The following is a 13,769-nucleotide window of genomic DNA, read 5'->3' as shown; positions in this document are numbered from 1 at the left end:
CTTGATTCAACACATTTAACAAGGCGTTCCAGTGTGGCTCTGAATTTAACAGTAGAGATAAAATCGAGATTCGTGTTGGTTGCTTATTCAATTGTTCCACCACATTGTATTCACTGTGCTTGATAAATTTCAAGAATTCCTGTACTTCCTCCCCATCCACGGGCTTTTTAGCTTCTTGCACGGGAGGAGTTTCCTGCTCGACTTCAGCCTTGTACACTGGTGCCTTTCCTTTTTGTTTCAAATCACTATTCTTCTTCACTGGTTCACCTCTTTTGAATAACATCTTCTACTACGAGTGAAATGACCTACTTCCCCAACACTTCCAATCACGTCTTTGGGTTTTTCATCTCCAGGTGTGACGATATTGACGTCGTATTTCCATGGTATTGCTTTATTGTCTTTGTAGGGGAAAGGAGATGGTACTTCGATAATCATCTTTAGTTTTACCGGCTCTTTCTTTGCGTCGTAATAAATTATTAACGGTCGATCAGCGCTATACGGGAAACCTGACGATTGATTGTCAGAGGCACATATTTCTCCTTTATTGGCCTCTTCGCCTTTATAAAAAATCCTAATCTCCTTATTATCTATCATATTTTGTAGTAATCTCCTGAACTTCTCGCAGGACTAAATGTCGTGCCCTTTAATACCATGGAATTCGCAAAAACTTTGACCTTTTGCATTTTTTCCTTCGAATACTCTGTTAAGATGACAGAGCAACCCCTTTTCAACTAGTACCTCCCAGATTTTCTGTAGAGATGTTCTTATTTCAGAAACTCATCTTCTACTTTGCCGTTTGTCCTCCTCTCCCACTACGCTCACATTCCCTTCGGTGTGGTTTGGGAATGATTTTCCGGCCTTACCGCCAGTACCATCAAATCGCAGAATACCCGCATCGATGAGTCTTTCAACTCTCCTTTCGAAAGCAAGGCAGTTTTTCGTAGAGTGCCCCTGGTTCCCGGCATGGTATGCACAACTAGTGTTTGGATCGAACCATTTCGGGTATGGAGGCTTAAGCGGTGCCATGTAATAGGGAGATATTAATTGTTTCTCCAAGAGTTTTGGGTACAGTTCCCCATACGACACAGGAATAGGAGTAAATTGCAGTTTCTCAGGATTAGGTCTTGGTGGCCTTTGTTCTTTTTTAGGCTCGCCTTGGAAGGGTATAATATTTTGTGGGAATGCAGTGACTAGTGTTTGGTTGTTCGTGGCATATACAGGGTAGGATGGATAAGGAGGTGGTGTTTGATAGTGAGGGTTTTGAGGAGGGAAATAGACATTTGGAGATGAGTGATATTGAGGTCGGGGTTGATTTGGATATGGGTTTGGAGTGTAACGGCTTCCAGTTCCTACCAAATGGTTTTCTAGCTCTCTTTTCTTTACGGGTGCCGCCCTTCTTGAACTATCAGAACCTTCCATCCTTCCACTCTTTATGGCATTCTCAATAAGTTCCCCAGATATCACAATATCCGCAAAGTCCTTTAAGACACTTCCCACTAGTTTGTCATAGAATAGTGCTTTCAACGTGTTGATGAAAAGGATCGTTATCTCAGTCTTAGTCAGTGGAGGTTCCACTTGGGCTGAGATGTCTCTCCACCTTTGCGCATACTGTTTAAAGATTTCTGTTGGTTTCTTTTCCATCATTTGTAAAGTCATTCGATCAGGCACCATATCCGATACATGCTTGTACTGCTCACAGAATGCTGATGCCAAGTCCTTCCAAGATCGGATCTTTTCCCTACTAAGCTGGTTGTACCACCGAAGAGCCGATCCGACTAAGCTATCCTGAAAGCAGTGTATGAACAGCTTATCTTCACTCACATAGCCGGTCATCTTCCAGCAAAATATGATGAGATGCACTTTTGGGCATCTTGTCCCATCGTACTTTTCAAAATCCGGTACCTTAAACTTTGGAGGCAAAACTAAATCGGGTACCAAACTGAGCTTTTTAGCGCTCAGTGCAGAGAGGACTTCAGTGCTTTCTATCACCTTAAGCCTTTCCTCTAGGCTCCTATATTTCTCCTTTGCATCGTGATCATCCAATTTCAACCTGGCTATCTCTGCTGAATCGTCCAAATCTGGAACAAGTGGGTCAGTAGGACTAGCCCCCGGGTTTGATACGAACATTCTTTGCCCCAGATTAGCAGGTGGCGCTGGTCGTTGCTCTAGGCCTGTAGGTTCCCATTGAGCGTACCCTCTTTGTGTTGTGTGGGTGTGCAGTAGAGTAAATCGTGGAAGATGGGGCGGATCCTGATCGAGGTTAACCCTTGACTGTGGCTCCACAATGTCAGGGTTCATAGGTCCCTTTCCTTTTACCAGAGCTGACATCATTTCCATTATCTTGGCCATTTGGTCATTTTGTTCGAGCGTTTCTTCTCGAGATCTCACCATTAAGTCCATTGTCTCTTGCTGCGACTTGGCCAACTGCTCTTGTAATTCCTTTTGAATCATTTTCATCCTTTCAATCCTTTCATTGAATTCAGCCTCCATTACTCTAGCTTGTCGGCGTGTCCTATACAAATGACGTGGTTCCAGTCTTGCGATATTACAACTGCGAATTGTATGTTTTAACCTCAGCGAACGATTATGGGATATGCAATGAAAGAATGAATGAATGAATGCATAAATGTCAAATGAATGTTAGTCGTGAATGAATATGCAAGAATTTAGTGTTGATTTCAAGATGGCCCCTATTTAGGCATTTCATTTATCAAAAGAGTCCATTACAAAATATTTTGCCATTTTCGATTCAACCATTACACAAACTTCCTAGCTATATCGCCATATTTCTTTACTCGTGCTAAGAATTCTGATATGTTTGATCTTCGACTTAGAGGGAATTGGTAAATGAGAATTTCAGCTTCTTCCGATAGTTGTACCACGTGCATGACTACCCCACGAATTTTATTGATTAAATAGCTAAGTTGCATTTCTTTTTCTTGGAGGCACTCTTCGTAAGCACGAATGTCTCTATCATACTGACTATTCTTTTCTTCCAAAGCCTCCAAGAGAGTATCTAGCTGTTGTTGACGATCTTGCAGCATGTTTTCTAAATCCCGTATCCTCTCTTTTAGTTCTTGACGTTTAGACCGACTAGTCATTACCTCAGCAGACACAGCTTCATATTCGGTGTTTTTCTTCCTTAACTTCATCATAGCCCGCGCAGCTTTTTCTTCTTCTTTCTTCACTTTCCCTTTCCAGAATTCCATCCCTCCTTTGATGTTGCTTAATTCTTCTTTCCATTCCACTGATGACTTGCCCAACCCACTATTCTTTATTGTGCCTCTTAACTTTTTATTTTCCAAATGGAGGTCTCTTAAGTCATTTCTTACGACTTCAGCTTCTATTTGCACTTTTTCGATTCTGGATCTTTCAATCTGAACGTCGATCTTCAGTTGGTAATTTTCCTCTTGAAGAGCACTAAGGTCCTGAGACATCTTAGCCTTTTCTCGTTCAAATTCTTGTCTTGCCATTTCTAGCTCAGATGGCACTTCTTCCGAGAAAGGATTCTGGACAGTGTAATTTGTCGACGAGACGTGCTGACTATTCACTCGTTGCCCAACCTTGTATAATAGAACCAAAGGGCAGATCCACGGTGCTCTTCAGCTTACATCTTCAGCTCGAAGGTTCTGAAAAACTGAAACCCAATGCTCTTCAGTGACATCCTTTGGCCATTCTCTCTCAAGCTAGGTTTCCAACGAGGCGAAGGTTTTTGAAAACATGTGGTACGGTGTACGCTCTACTTTCTAAAAATGGCTCAAAATCCAGACATTGAGCAACTGCGCGCATCCGATAAAGCGCCCTTCCCCTTTCCTCCTACAACTGCTTAGGGATTTGAAGGTCTCGGCCAAAACAGTTGGGATAGGGTTGATTCCTTGTTTTAACTTTTCAAAGAAGTCCACTACTACAACCTCTATATGTCCCAGAACTTTTGGGAAGACGACCAATCCGTAAATGGCCAAAGCGAACAGATTCACTCTTTTCAAAATATCGGGATGATTTAGGACTAAATCCCGCAGGGAAAACCACGGAATATAGCTGTTTTCATTCTTCTTCTTTATCTATTTTTCTCCCCATGTATCGATCATGTCTGTCAATCTCCTTAACTTTTTCTTGAAGGTCATCGGCTTGGGTTCTTTCACATATATTTTGTAGGATTGCACATTATCAATACGAAACAAAGCAGCGTATTCTTCTATAGTTGGGGTCATGTCTTTCTGATTGAAGGTGAAACACTGGTAAGCTGGATCCTAGAATCTGACCATGGCTTGAATCAAATGCTCGTCTATGTTGATAGTGATCAGGTGGGCTAAATCTCCGTACCTCTCAGTGAAGATACCCCTAGTGTCCGAGTCCCACTGATTCCAAACTCGAACCAAGTCTTCAAGGTTATTCTGGCGAACGTTCACAGTTACGTGCTCGGGCAAATTGGCAATACATCCCTCCACTAAAGTATCCCCTTTTTCTTTCTGAGTTTTTAAAGACCAGTCCCGAACCACGGCATTCTTCTCGGTTGTTTGTATAATTGACTCTTCCATTAGAAATTCGTTTTTTGGCAACCGATCTCTAGTCAACGCCTCCTTAATATGATGCCTATAATGCCTGATGAAAAAAATGCAAAGACAAACAACCTTGATTAGTAATTAAATACAGGCAGAAAAACATGGAAAATTTAACAAATCGAACTACCCAATCTCGTTTATTAAACAGACCCAATCCCCTTGTAATTGAAAATGCAAAAGGTAAGAGGCGTTCCTCCCATACACTTATCTTGGTGACTACTAAACGAGCAGAGGTTCGGCATGGCTCTAGTTAGGGGGTTTGTACGGTTCACTATATGCGGTTTTGGTTCTAGGTGGGTACTCGAATTGTCTGTACTGACATTTACTAAGATTAGTACAGAGCCTCGGTTATGGCCCATCATAGGCTTACGAGATCAATTCGAGGGATTACATTTACTTATGTCTATGCGGAGAGACAAGTTACTCACGAAAGCATAAGTCATATGTAACCTGAAAGTATTCACTAGCCTGTACGGAGGGACGAGTTAACTCACGAAGGCATAGCGTTTACTTTCACTTAAACGGACGGAGCCCGGGTATAAAGCTCATGTTATGCAAAGATGCACGTGCACGGTGTGTGGGGAGAAACTCACAAACCTTTCATTTTATTTAAAAAACTACTGAACTAAAACCATAAAACTTAAAGCTGAAAAACAAAAGGACAAAACGAGTTAGAAAAACATTTACAACATAATGCGAATGCATGACCTTTTTCTAAAAACAAAAATTTGAAGATCACGACTAAATGTTAATTTGAATAAAGAACTTTGAAAATTTTGACAACGCGAGTTTAATTCCAGACACGACTCTCAAAAAAGGCGTCCCTAGTGGAGTCGCCAACTGTAGCGACGTAAAATTTTAGCTTGGTCGCTAATTGTGGCGATTTAATGAAAACTTGAAAACTGAAGTTTGATTTTGAAATAAAGAGGGGAGTCGCCACCGATCTTTTTTCCTAGGTGTGATTCGACACCTAATAAATCATCTTTTTTTTTGAAAGGAAAATTTATTCTTGAACAAAAATGAAGGCCAAATTTAGGTCTACGTGAAAATCAGAGTAAAGTAGGGTTCGGGAGTCGGTTACGCGCGAGGAAGGTATTAGCATCCTCGCGACGCCCAAAATTGGTATCTTGTTAAACACGTGTTGTCTTGATTTTCAAAAATACAAGTTCAATGTAACATTTAGTCGTAATCCGGTTAAAACAATAGAGTAATTATTTTTTTTATTTTTTAGAAGGGTGTCCCGTTTTAACTCGAGCCAACGAATTTCACCCAACATAGCGATGAAATCGATGACTTGATGTTAAATCGGTACATTGCCTTATGTATTGAAATTAATTAGAAAACGAGAACAAGATTTTCGAAATAATGCAAAGCAAATTGATATGAAATAAAAATAAATACAAGACAGAGCTAGAAATATATTAAAGCATATATAAGTGTAACAATAATATAAAAAAAAACAATAAAGATATATGCGATATTAAACGTAATACTAGAATTAAACAGGAAATGGAAACAATGAAGGTATATACATAATAATGATATTAAGGATATATACGTGATATATATATAAATAGTAATAGTATTAGAAATATACCATATATAATATTCGCAATATATACATGATATATATAAAAATACACTATTAAAAAGGTATATATATATACATAATATATAAAATGCATTTACAATATGATGTTAAAATATTTACATAATATATACATACCATGATAAAAAATCTATTACAATATTACATAAATATATACCTATATATATGTTAAAGACATATACATATATAAATAAACATATACTAAGATTAATAATAATAATAAGGATAATATATATAAAATATACATGATATAGTATAAAAAATATATAACTAATAATATTGAAAAATATATATGATATATACATAAACATATACGATATATATATTAGAAATGATAATAATATATAAAAAAAACTATTAATACAACACATAAATACATACATGCATATACATATATAAATATTAAGTGAAAATCAATACTAGTACTAATAATATTATTAATAAGTATAATAATAGTAATAGTATGTTAATAACAGCAATAATGTATAAAATAATAATATGGTGAAATAATAAGAATGTATTAGATAAGAATGATAATAATAAAGTAAGATTATAATAATAGTATTATTATAAAACATGAAAGAAATGGTAAGAATAATAATAATATAAATAATAATATTGAGATACAAAAAGTTACTATGATAATAAACATATAAAAATAAAGTAATAAAACATTACTACCTATATATACATATACAAAGTACACTAATATTTATAAAAACTAATAGTAAATATAATAATAATATTAAGTATAGTATAATATGTTCACAACAACAATAATAATAAGCAACAATAATATAATAATAATATAGCAAAACTAATATTACAAATACTATTTAAGGACAAAAACAAAAAGAGGACGAAATCGTGACCAAAATAGAATTCTTGGGGTGAAATTAGAAATAAAATAGGAAATCGGGCCAAATTGCAACGCGCGCATGACCTGGAGGGACCAATAGTGCAATATCCCCAACTATTAAAACGCTGCGCAGTAAAGGGGGCCAATTTATAAAACAGATTAAATTTCAGGGCTAATTTGTAAATAAATATAAACCTGATTTAAAACACCAAAAATACAGAAGGACCGTTTTCGCAAATAGCCCCTAAGAGAAAAAAACACGCGGATCCTAGCTGGAGCGGGTCGGGTCGACCCGACCCGTGGCCAAAACGACATCGTTTTTCGTTAAAACGGGGGGGACCGAAACACACCGTTTTGGTCCCTATAAAAGACAAAATTTTTTAAAAAAATTCATTTGGAACCGGTGGAAGAAAAAAAGGGAGAGGGGAAGGAAATTCGGCCGTGGACTTATCACCGGTCGATCGTCGGACCGTCGCCGGCGCCGGCGCCGGCCACCGTGCACGGTGGCCGAAAAAGGTAAAAATTTTTATTTATTATTATTATTTTTTTTACGTTTTATAATATTATTCTTTTATTTATATTTATGTATTTATAGATATAGAAGAAATAGATTCGAAAATAAAATGGAAAATAAAAATAGAAAATTCACCTTAGGGTTTTGGTTTGATTTGATGCTATTCTACTGCTTTGATGTTTGGAATTGTTCTTGTATTTAATCTGCTAGTATTAAAAAAAATAAAGAAAAATCCTTTGTATTGATAGAAAAAATCCAACCCCTAATCTGTTTTTCATTCGGCCTTTTATAGCCTATGTTTTACACTGTCTGTTTTTCCGTTTTTGCTGTTGCGTGTTCTATTTTGTCCTTGCAGGGTGGTTGAACGGTGGCATGGAGAGCTGGGGCGCCAGGGTATGGTGCTGATGGCTGGTGTCAGAGGGCAGGTACAAGTGGGAAGCCGAAAATGGGCTAGGGTTTGTTAGGGTTTCGGTTTTGAGTGGGTTAGTTTAGGTGGGCTGTTAGTTTAGATTGGGTTTGATGATGTTGGGCTGATGAAATTGGGGTGGGTATTAGGTTGGAATGGGTTGTAGTGGGCCATTCGGGTTTAGGTTAGATATTGGGCTGTTTTGTATTGGGTTAGTGGGTAAAGGTTGGCTGATGTGTATTGGGTAGGTTTAGTTTGGGTTCAAACCCGGGCAAATATTGGGCTATACAGACAATATTCAAATACACAACCAACCGCCCTTTGTAAAATGATTCCATCAAAAGGAACTTAAATGAGAATTTGGTTATTCATCTTCGATACAATTTTTATGTTTTATACTCCAACTACAAAAAAAAGACTGCCTTTTTTTCTCTCCTCTCTTCAACAACTAGCAACAAATGTGACAAAACAAACACAGATAAATGAACTGTGTCGGGATGAGGGGTTATATAGACATATTGATTTTGGTGCCTTCACATTTATTGGCGGCACCTAAAAGGAATTTACCTGGGCTGCCACATTTGGAGTTGACACTAAGAAAAAAATTTAATGATTTTAGTGTCTCCACATGAAGAGGCGACACCCAAAATGTAAAATATATATATATTGGTGCCGCCACATTTAGAGTTAGTACCAGAGAAATAATTTTTTTTTACTGATTTTGGTGCCTCCACATAAAGAGGCGGCACTAAAATATTCAAAAAACAGTTTTTGGTGCCGCCACATTTAGAGTTGGCACCAGGAAAATTTTTTTTACTGATTTTGGTGCCTCTACATGAAGAGGCGAAAGTGAAAAATCCAAAAAAATTTATTGGTGCCACTACATTTGGAGTTGGCATTAGAGAAATAAATTACTTTTACAGATTTTGGTGCCTCCACATGAAGAGGCAGCACCAAAAAAGAAACAAAAATACTAGTGCCACCACTAGGGGGAGCAAAATCCGATTCGATTCTAAAAACTCGAAAAAAATTCAAATTTTGAATTAAATTGTTCGAGTTATTTGAGTTAATCAAGTTATTCAGATCAACTCGAATACAAAAATTAAGTTTTTTGGTTTAACTCGAATATGAATTACACAATTCGAGTTATCTGAAAATCCAAATAAGAAAAGGTAAAACTACATTGTTTTGATAAATGTTTATCTTTTCTAAAGTTAAAAGGTAAAATTATGTTATTTTGATAAATATTTACTCATTAAGTTAAAAGGTAAAATCATTATATTATTTATATAGTTAAATAATCTTGTACTTCGTCTACCAGTTAAATAATCGATCCATATAAACGCAACATTGAGTATAAATAATAGGATTCGTTAACTAGACTCAAATTTTTTTTACTCAATTCAACTAGACTCGATCAAATATTCACCCTTAGCCACCAAATTTGGTGTAACCTCTGCAACTCGACCTAGACTTTAGGCCCGAATTCGAGGGATTACATCGGCCACCGAAATGGCCTAGTAGCGATCGGGGTTTTATAAAAAGTAATTTTTAGACGATTATTTACTTTAGAAGAAAACTTAGTTTATTTTCGGAAAAACTCGTGAGTTATCAAAACTGATTAACTTTAACATTTTTCTTATAACGATGATTATTTTTGAAAACTTACTCAATTTATTTATTATTCCCAAAATTTGTTTATAGCTTGACAATGGAAAAAGTGATATTCAATTTAGCTTTAATAAAACCTATATTTAATGCATACTTGAATATAATCATTATTTCATCACTTAAAAGAAATTTAAAAGTCATGCATGTTAACTAAAAACCAAAACCTAAATATGAGTCTCATGCCACAAAATAAATAAAATAGTACAGTTCGTGAAATAGTATAAATTATAATAATAAGCCCAATAATACTTTCATATAAATAAAATAAATTTAAGTCCTCTATATGTCGTGTTCGCGTCCTAACTTGATGGGTTGTCTGTAAGGATGGAAATTAAAAAGGGAGTGAGCTATGAAGTCCAGTGTGATTTTGTCACAAGAAAACTAGTGCGAACAGTAGACAATTCATACAAAATATCAACTCATAAAATAAATCACAATTAGATAGCAATGCAAAATATCGTTAAATCAAATCACTTCATCAACATATTATCTTAGTGTTAATAGTCATGTAAATACTTATAGATGCAATACAGTTTCAATTGAACAGTACAAAGGTTCCTACCCCACCACTAGACACCACAATAGGAATTCCCCAAAAGTTCTTTACCTTTACACCACAATGTGGATGGATCACTAATGTTGCAGATGAACTGGTAATACGATGTGGATAAACCACCAGGTTTTTTTTTCTTATAAAATAATTTTTGCAGACGAGCTATTAATAGGTTGTGGATACACAACACATTTGCAAATAAAAGTTGTTAATACAGTGTAGGTAAACCACTAATTCAGTGCAGATAAAGGTTGCTAGTACGGTATAGATAATCCATTAAATGGTGCAGACAAGCTGCTAATACTTCATTCGTACATATAGTCCCATCGCATGCAATGCAATATGAAAAGCTCAAACAAATCAATACGGTAGCATTTAATTATGTTTTTAACAGAACAATATGATAGCAATTAGTATGCTTATAACAGTTCAACATAGTTGCAAATAATATGCTTATAACAGATCAACTCAATACCAAAAGTCATGCTTATTAAGTGTTTGGTTTAATGGTAACATAAGGCATGTTGTACGTACAATCACAAATGCAGATACAATAGACATGTGTATTACTCACCATTCATGCAAATATCTATATAACATTAACTCAGCCAATTAGATCATGGATTCTAGTATTACTTATATTATCAAGGACTAAATTGAATAAAATAAAACATTAAAATAGTTTGGGAACCATTTAGGGACTAAATTGAAAAAATCATAAAATTTTTGGTAAAATTTTAAAATTTAAAAAATAGGAGCACATGATCATGTAGCAGGCCATGTGGAAATGTTTAAGTCGTTGGAGGGGTTACATGGCCATATAGCCTGTGGCCATATGGAATTTACAAAATCAAGGTACAAGGGAGACACGACTGTGTGGCAAGACGTGTAGAAGGTCTTAGACCGTGTGCGATTCAAACTATCCTAGGGTTTCAGGGGAACATGGTCGTGTGAGGGTCTGTGTGGTCTACACGCCCGTGAGGAAAACTGTGTAGCCCTATCTTAGGCATGATTTTGCTTTGATTCACTTGTAAAAGAACACACGCCTGTCTCTGGGAGTCCAATCAACATTTCTCACGATTCAAATATGATCTGATACACCTAAAACGAGTCATTCAAACTATATTTATACACGAGTTAACATTGGGTATCAAGATTCAATTAAGATTAATGAAATATTTTGGCAAGAACCATAAATGATTGGTTAATCGAACATAAGATTAGCATCAAATAGTAATATTATGAAAATTCAGGATCTAAACCTCGAAAACAAGATGTATTTACCAATTCTTGGCAAGAATAGAGATACTATTAACGTCAATCACAAATCCGATAGAAAGAATGATTGAATGAAAGATGTTTTAATCTGGAAAAACAAAATAATCAATAACGAGAAAGATGAAAATATGGTGTAAAGAGAATAGAAAGAAAACAAAAAGAGAATAAATAAAAGGATGGATGACAAATTTTATTAGGATTTGAAAAGGGGGAAATCGAAATTTTAATTAGGAAAATAAGATAAAAAGATGGTAGAATTCTAATTCTATTGGAATTTTGAGAAATAGTAAGATATGAATTATAATTAGGAAAGAATTAAGTCAATTCTTAGGGTTTGTTAACCTTAGGGGCAACATCTGCAAATTTTCCTAAATTTTTGCCGAATCTAAAATTAAAATGAAAGGAGGCAGCAGCTTAAACCCTAGTTTCAATGAGTACCAACGCATTACCATTGAGCCTGTTACTCATTCTTGCTCAATTTTTACACTTAAAAATTACATATTTTAATGTTTGTAGTGTCTTTGGCGAAATTATGAAAAAAAAAGGGATTTAAACTTGGGTCAATTAGGAAGGAACTTAGTGTGCTACCCATTAGGCCTAAGCCTATTTCTTTTTTAGTTTTTCCCTCAAATATATTTGTTTTAGTGTGTTTTTTATCCTAATTTATTGAAAATAAAAAATATATATATAATAAAAAAAGGAAGGACCTTTAAGATAGAGAAATAGCACTTAACCATCAAACTTAAAACTCATTTCTTACATAATTTTATTTATTAATTGTATATATTTATTTCGGGCTCAACTTACCTATTCTTTATTAGCTTATACATTTACTCAATTTTTTTATGAACTTATTTAACTTTATAATTTTTAATGCATTCCGATTTTAATTTATATACAATAATTAATACTTATAGTCAAGTCTAATTATTAATATTTTAATTAAATTTACCTAATTTTCCAATTAGGTCCTAACTCAATTAAAACACATTGTTTTCAAATTAGACCTCGCAATTGAATTTCGTTTTAAGTTGATTAATAAAATAAAAACCTAATTATGTTTTTTTTTGACAAGCTGGCTGAGGTTACTGAAATTTTAACTAATTATTTACGACACTAATTTTGGTATCCGACTTAAACCCTCAATTTATTAACCCGATTATTCTAAACTAGTTTTTGGGGTGTGACACTTAAAGCTGAAACCAAGATTTTTATTTTCTCTACAGATTTTGGTGACTCCACACAAGTGTTGCCACATTTGGAATTCGGACCAAGAAAATAATTTTTTTACAGAATTTGGTGCCTTTACATGAAGAGGCAGCACCCAAAAAAAATAATAATAATAATAAAGAAATTATTGACACTGGTGCCACCACATTTGGAGCTATCACCAGAATTAATTTTTTTTTCTATTTCAGGATTACCTGTGAAAATAAATGTATTTTAAAAAATACATACAGATGCCATCTGGAAAATTGGTGGCACAAAAAAAATTATTTTTGAATGTAGTCAATATCTAAATGATTGGCTGATGATTGGGTAAAATTTTAGAGTAGTATCGCCTTAAGAAGTGGCAGCATTGATGTCTATTGTAGATTTCAGGCCATTCCAATAATTAATATTGAAAATAGGTCATTTTCATAATTTATTAAGAAAGCCACTTTTCTCTTAAAAAAAACCACCTTAAATTTATTTTGATTGGTACAAAATTACTGTATGCTTTTCTCCCAAGTGCCCATTTAGGAGATTTTTATGAATGATAGCACCCCTTATTTAACTCCATTTAGTATAAAATGCAACAATTCAAATTAAAAAATAATTTAAATTAAAAATAATCTAAATTTAAAATAATTTAAAACTAAAATAATCCATCATCATAACTTATAATTTAAAATATCTTGAAAATTTGACAACCTAATTTAAAATACTTGAATTTAAAATAATTTGAACCCAAAATAAACTAAATCCAAAATAATCTGATTGTAAATTTAAGAACTCAAATTATTTGAATCCAAATGGATTCAACTAGACTTGATCATGGGTTGGCGAAGGCCTGCCCAAAAAGTGAAAGAGTTTAGACAAAAATAAAGACCCAAAAAATAAACTTGGACAAAAAATAAGACTCATTTTCTAAACGAGTTGGGGTTGGGTAGGATATTCGGCCTGGGCCCAATCCGAATCAATTATTTTGTTGTTGTTTCACTGTTGTTTTATTGTCATTTCACTGTTGTTTTGCTATCATTTCATTATTATATTGTTACTATTCTATTATTATAATTTGAATATTGTATAGCTCCTGTTTTATTATTAATTTTGT

At 34.6% G+C, this 13,769-nt stretch overlaps 1 protein-coding gene across 1 annotated transcript; it reads right to left on the bottom strand.

Annotated features, from left to right (window-relative positions):
* Positions 1–777: 777 nt before the first annotated feature.
* Positions 778–2,400, bottom strand: LOC107894657 (uncharacterized). Its single transcript, XM_016819912.1, has 2 exons — positions 1,822–2,400; positions 778–1,632 (listed from the first exon to the last, which is right to left on the bottom strand). Exons 1-2 carry the CDS (start codon positions 2,398–2,400, stop codon positions 778–780), a joined length of 1,434 nt encoding a protein of 477 aa, XP_016675401.1.
* Between the last annotated feature and the right edge of the window lie 11,369 nt (positions 2,401–13,769).

The sequence above is a fragment of the Gossypium hirsutum genome, chromosome A13 (genome assembly GCF_007990345.1).
Source record: "Gossypium hirsutum isolate 1008001.06 chromosome A13, Gossypium_hirsutum_v2.1, whole genome shotgun sequence".
NCBI lineage: Eukaryota > Viridiplantae > Streptophyta > Magnoliopsida > Malvales > Malvaceae > Gossypium > Gossypium hirsutum.
This window is presented reverse-complemented; position numbering and strand designations above follow the sequence as displayed.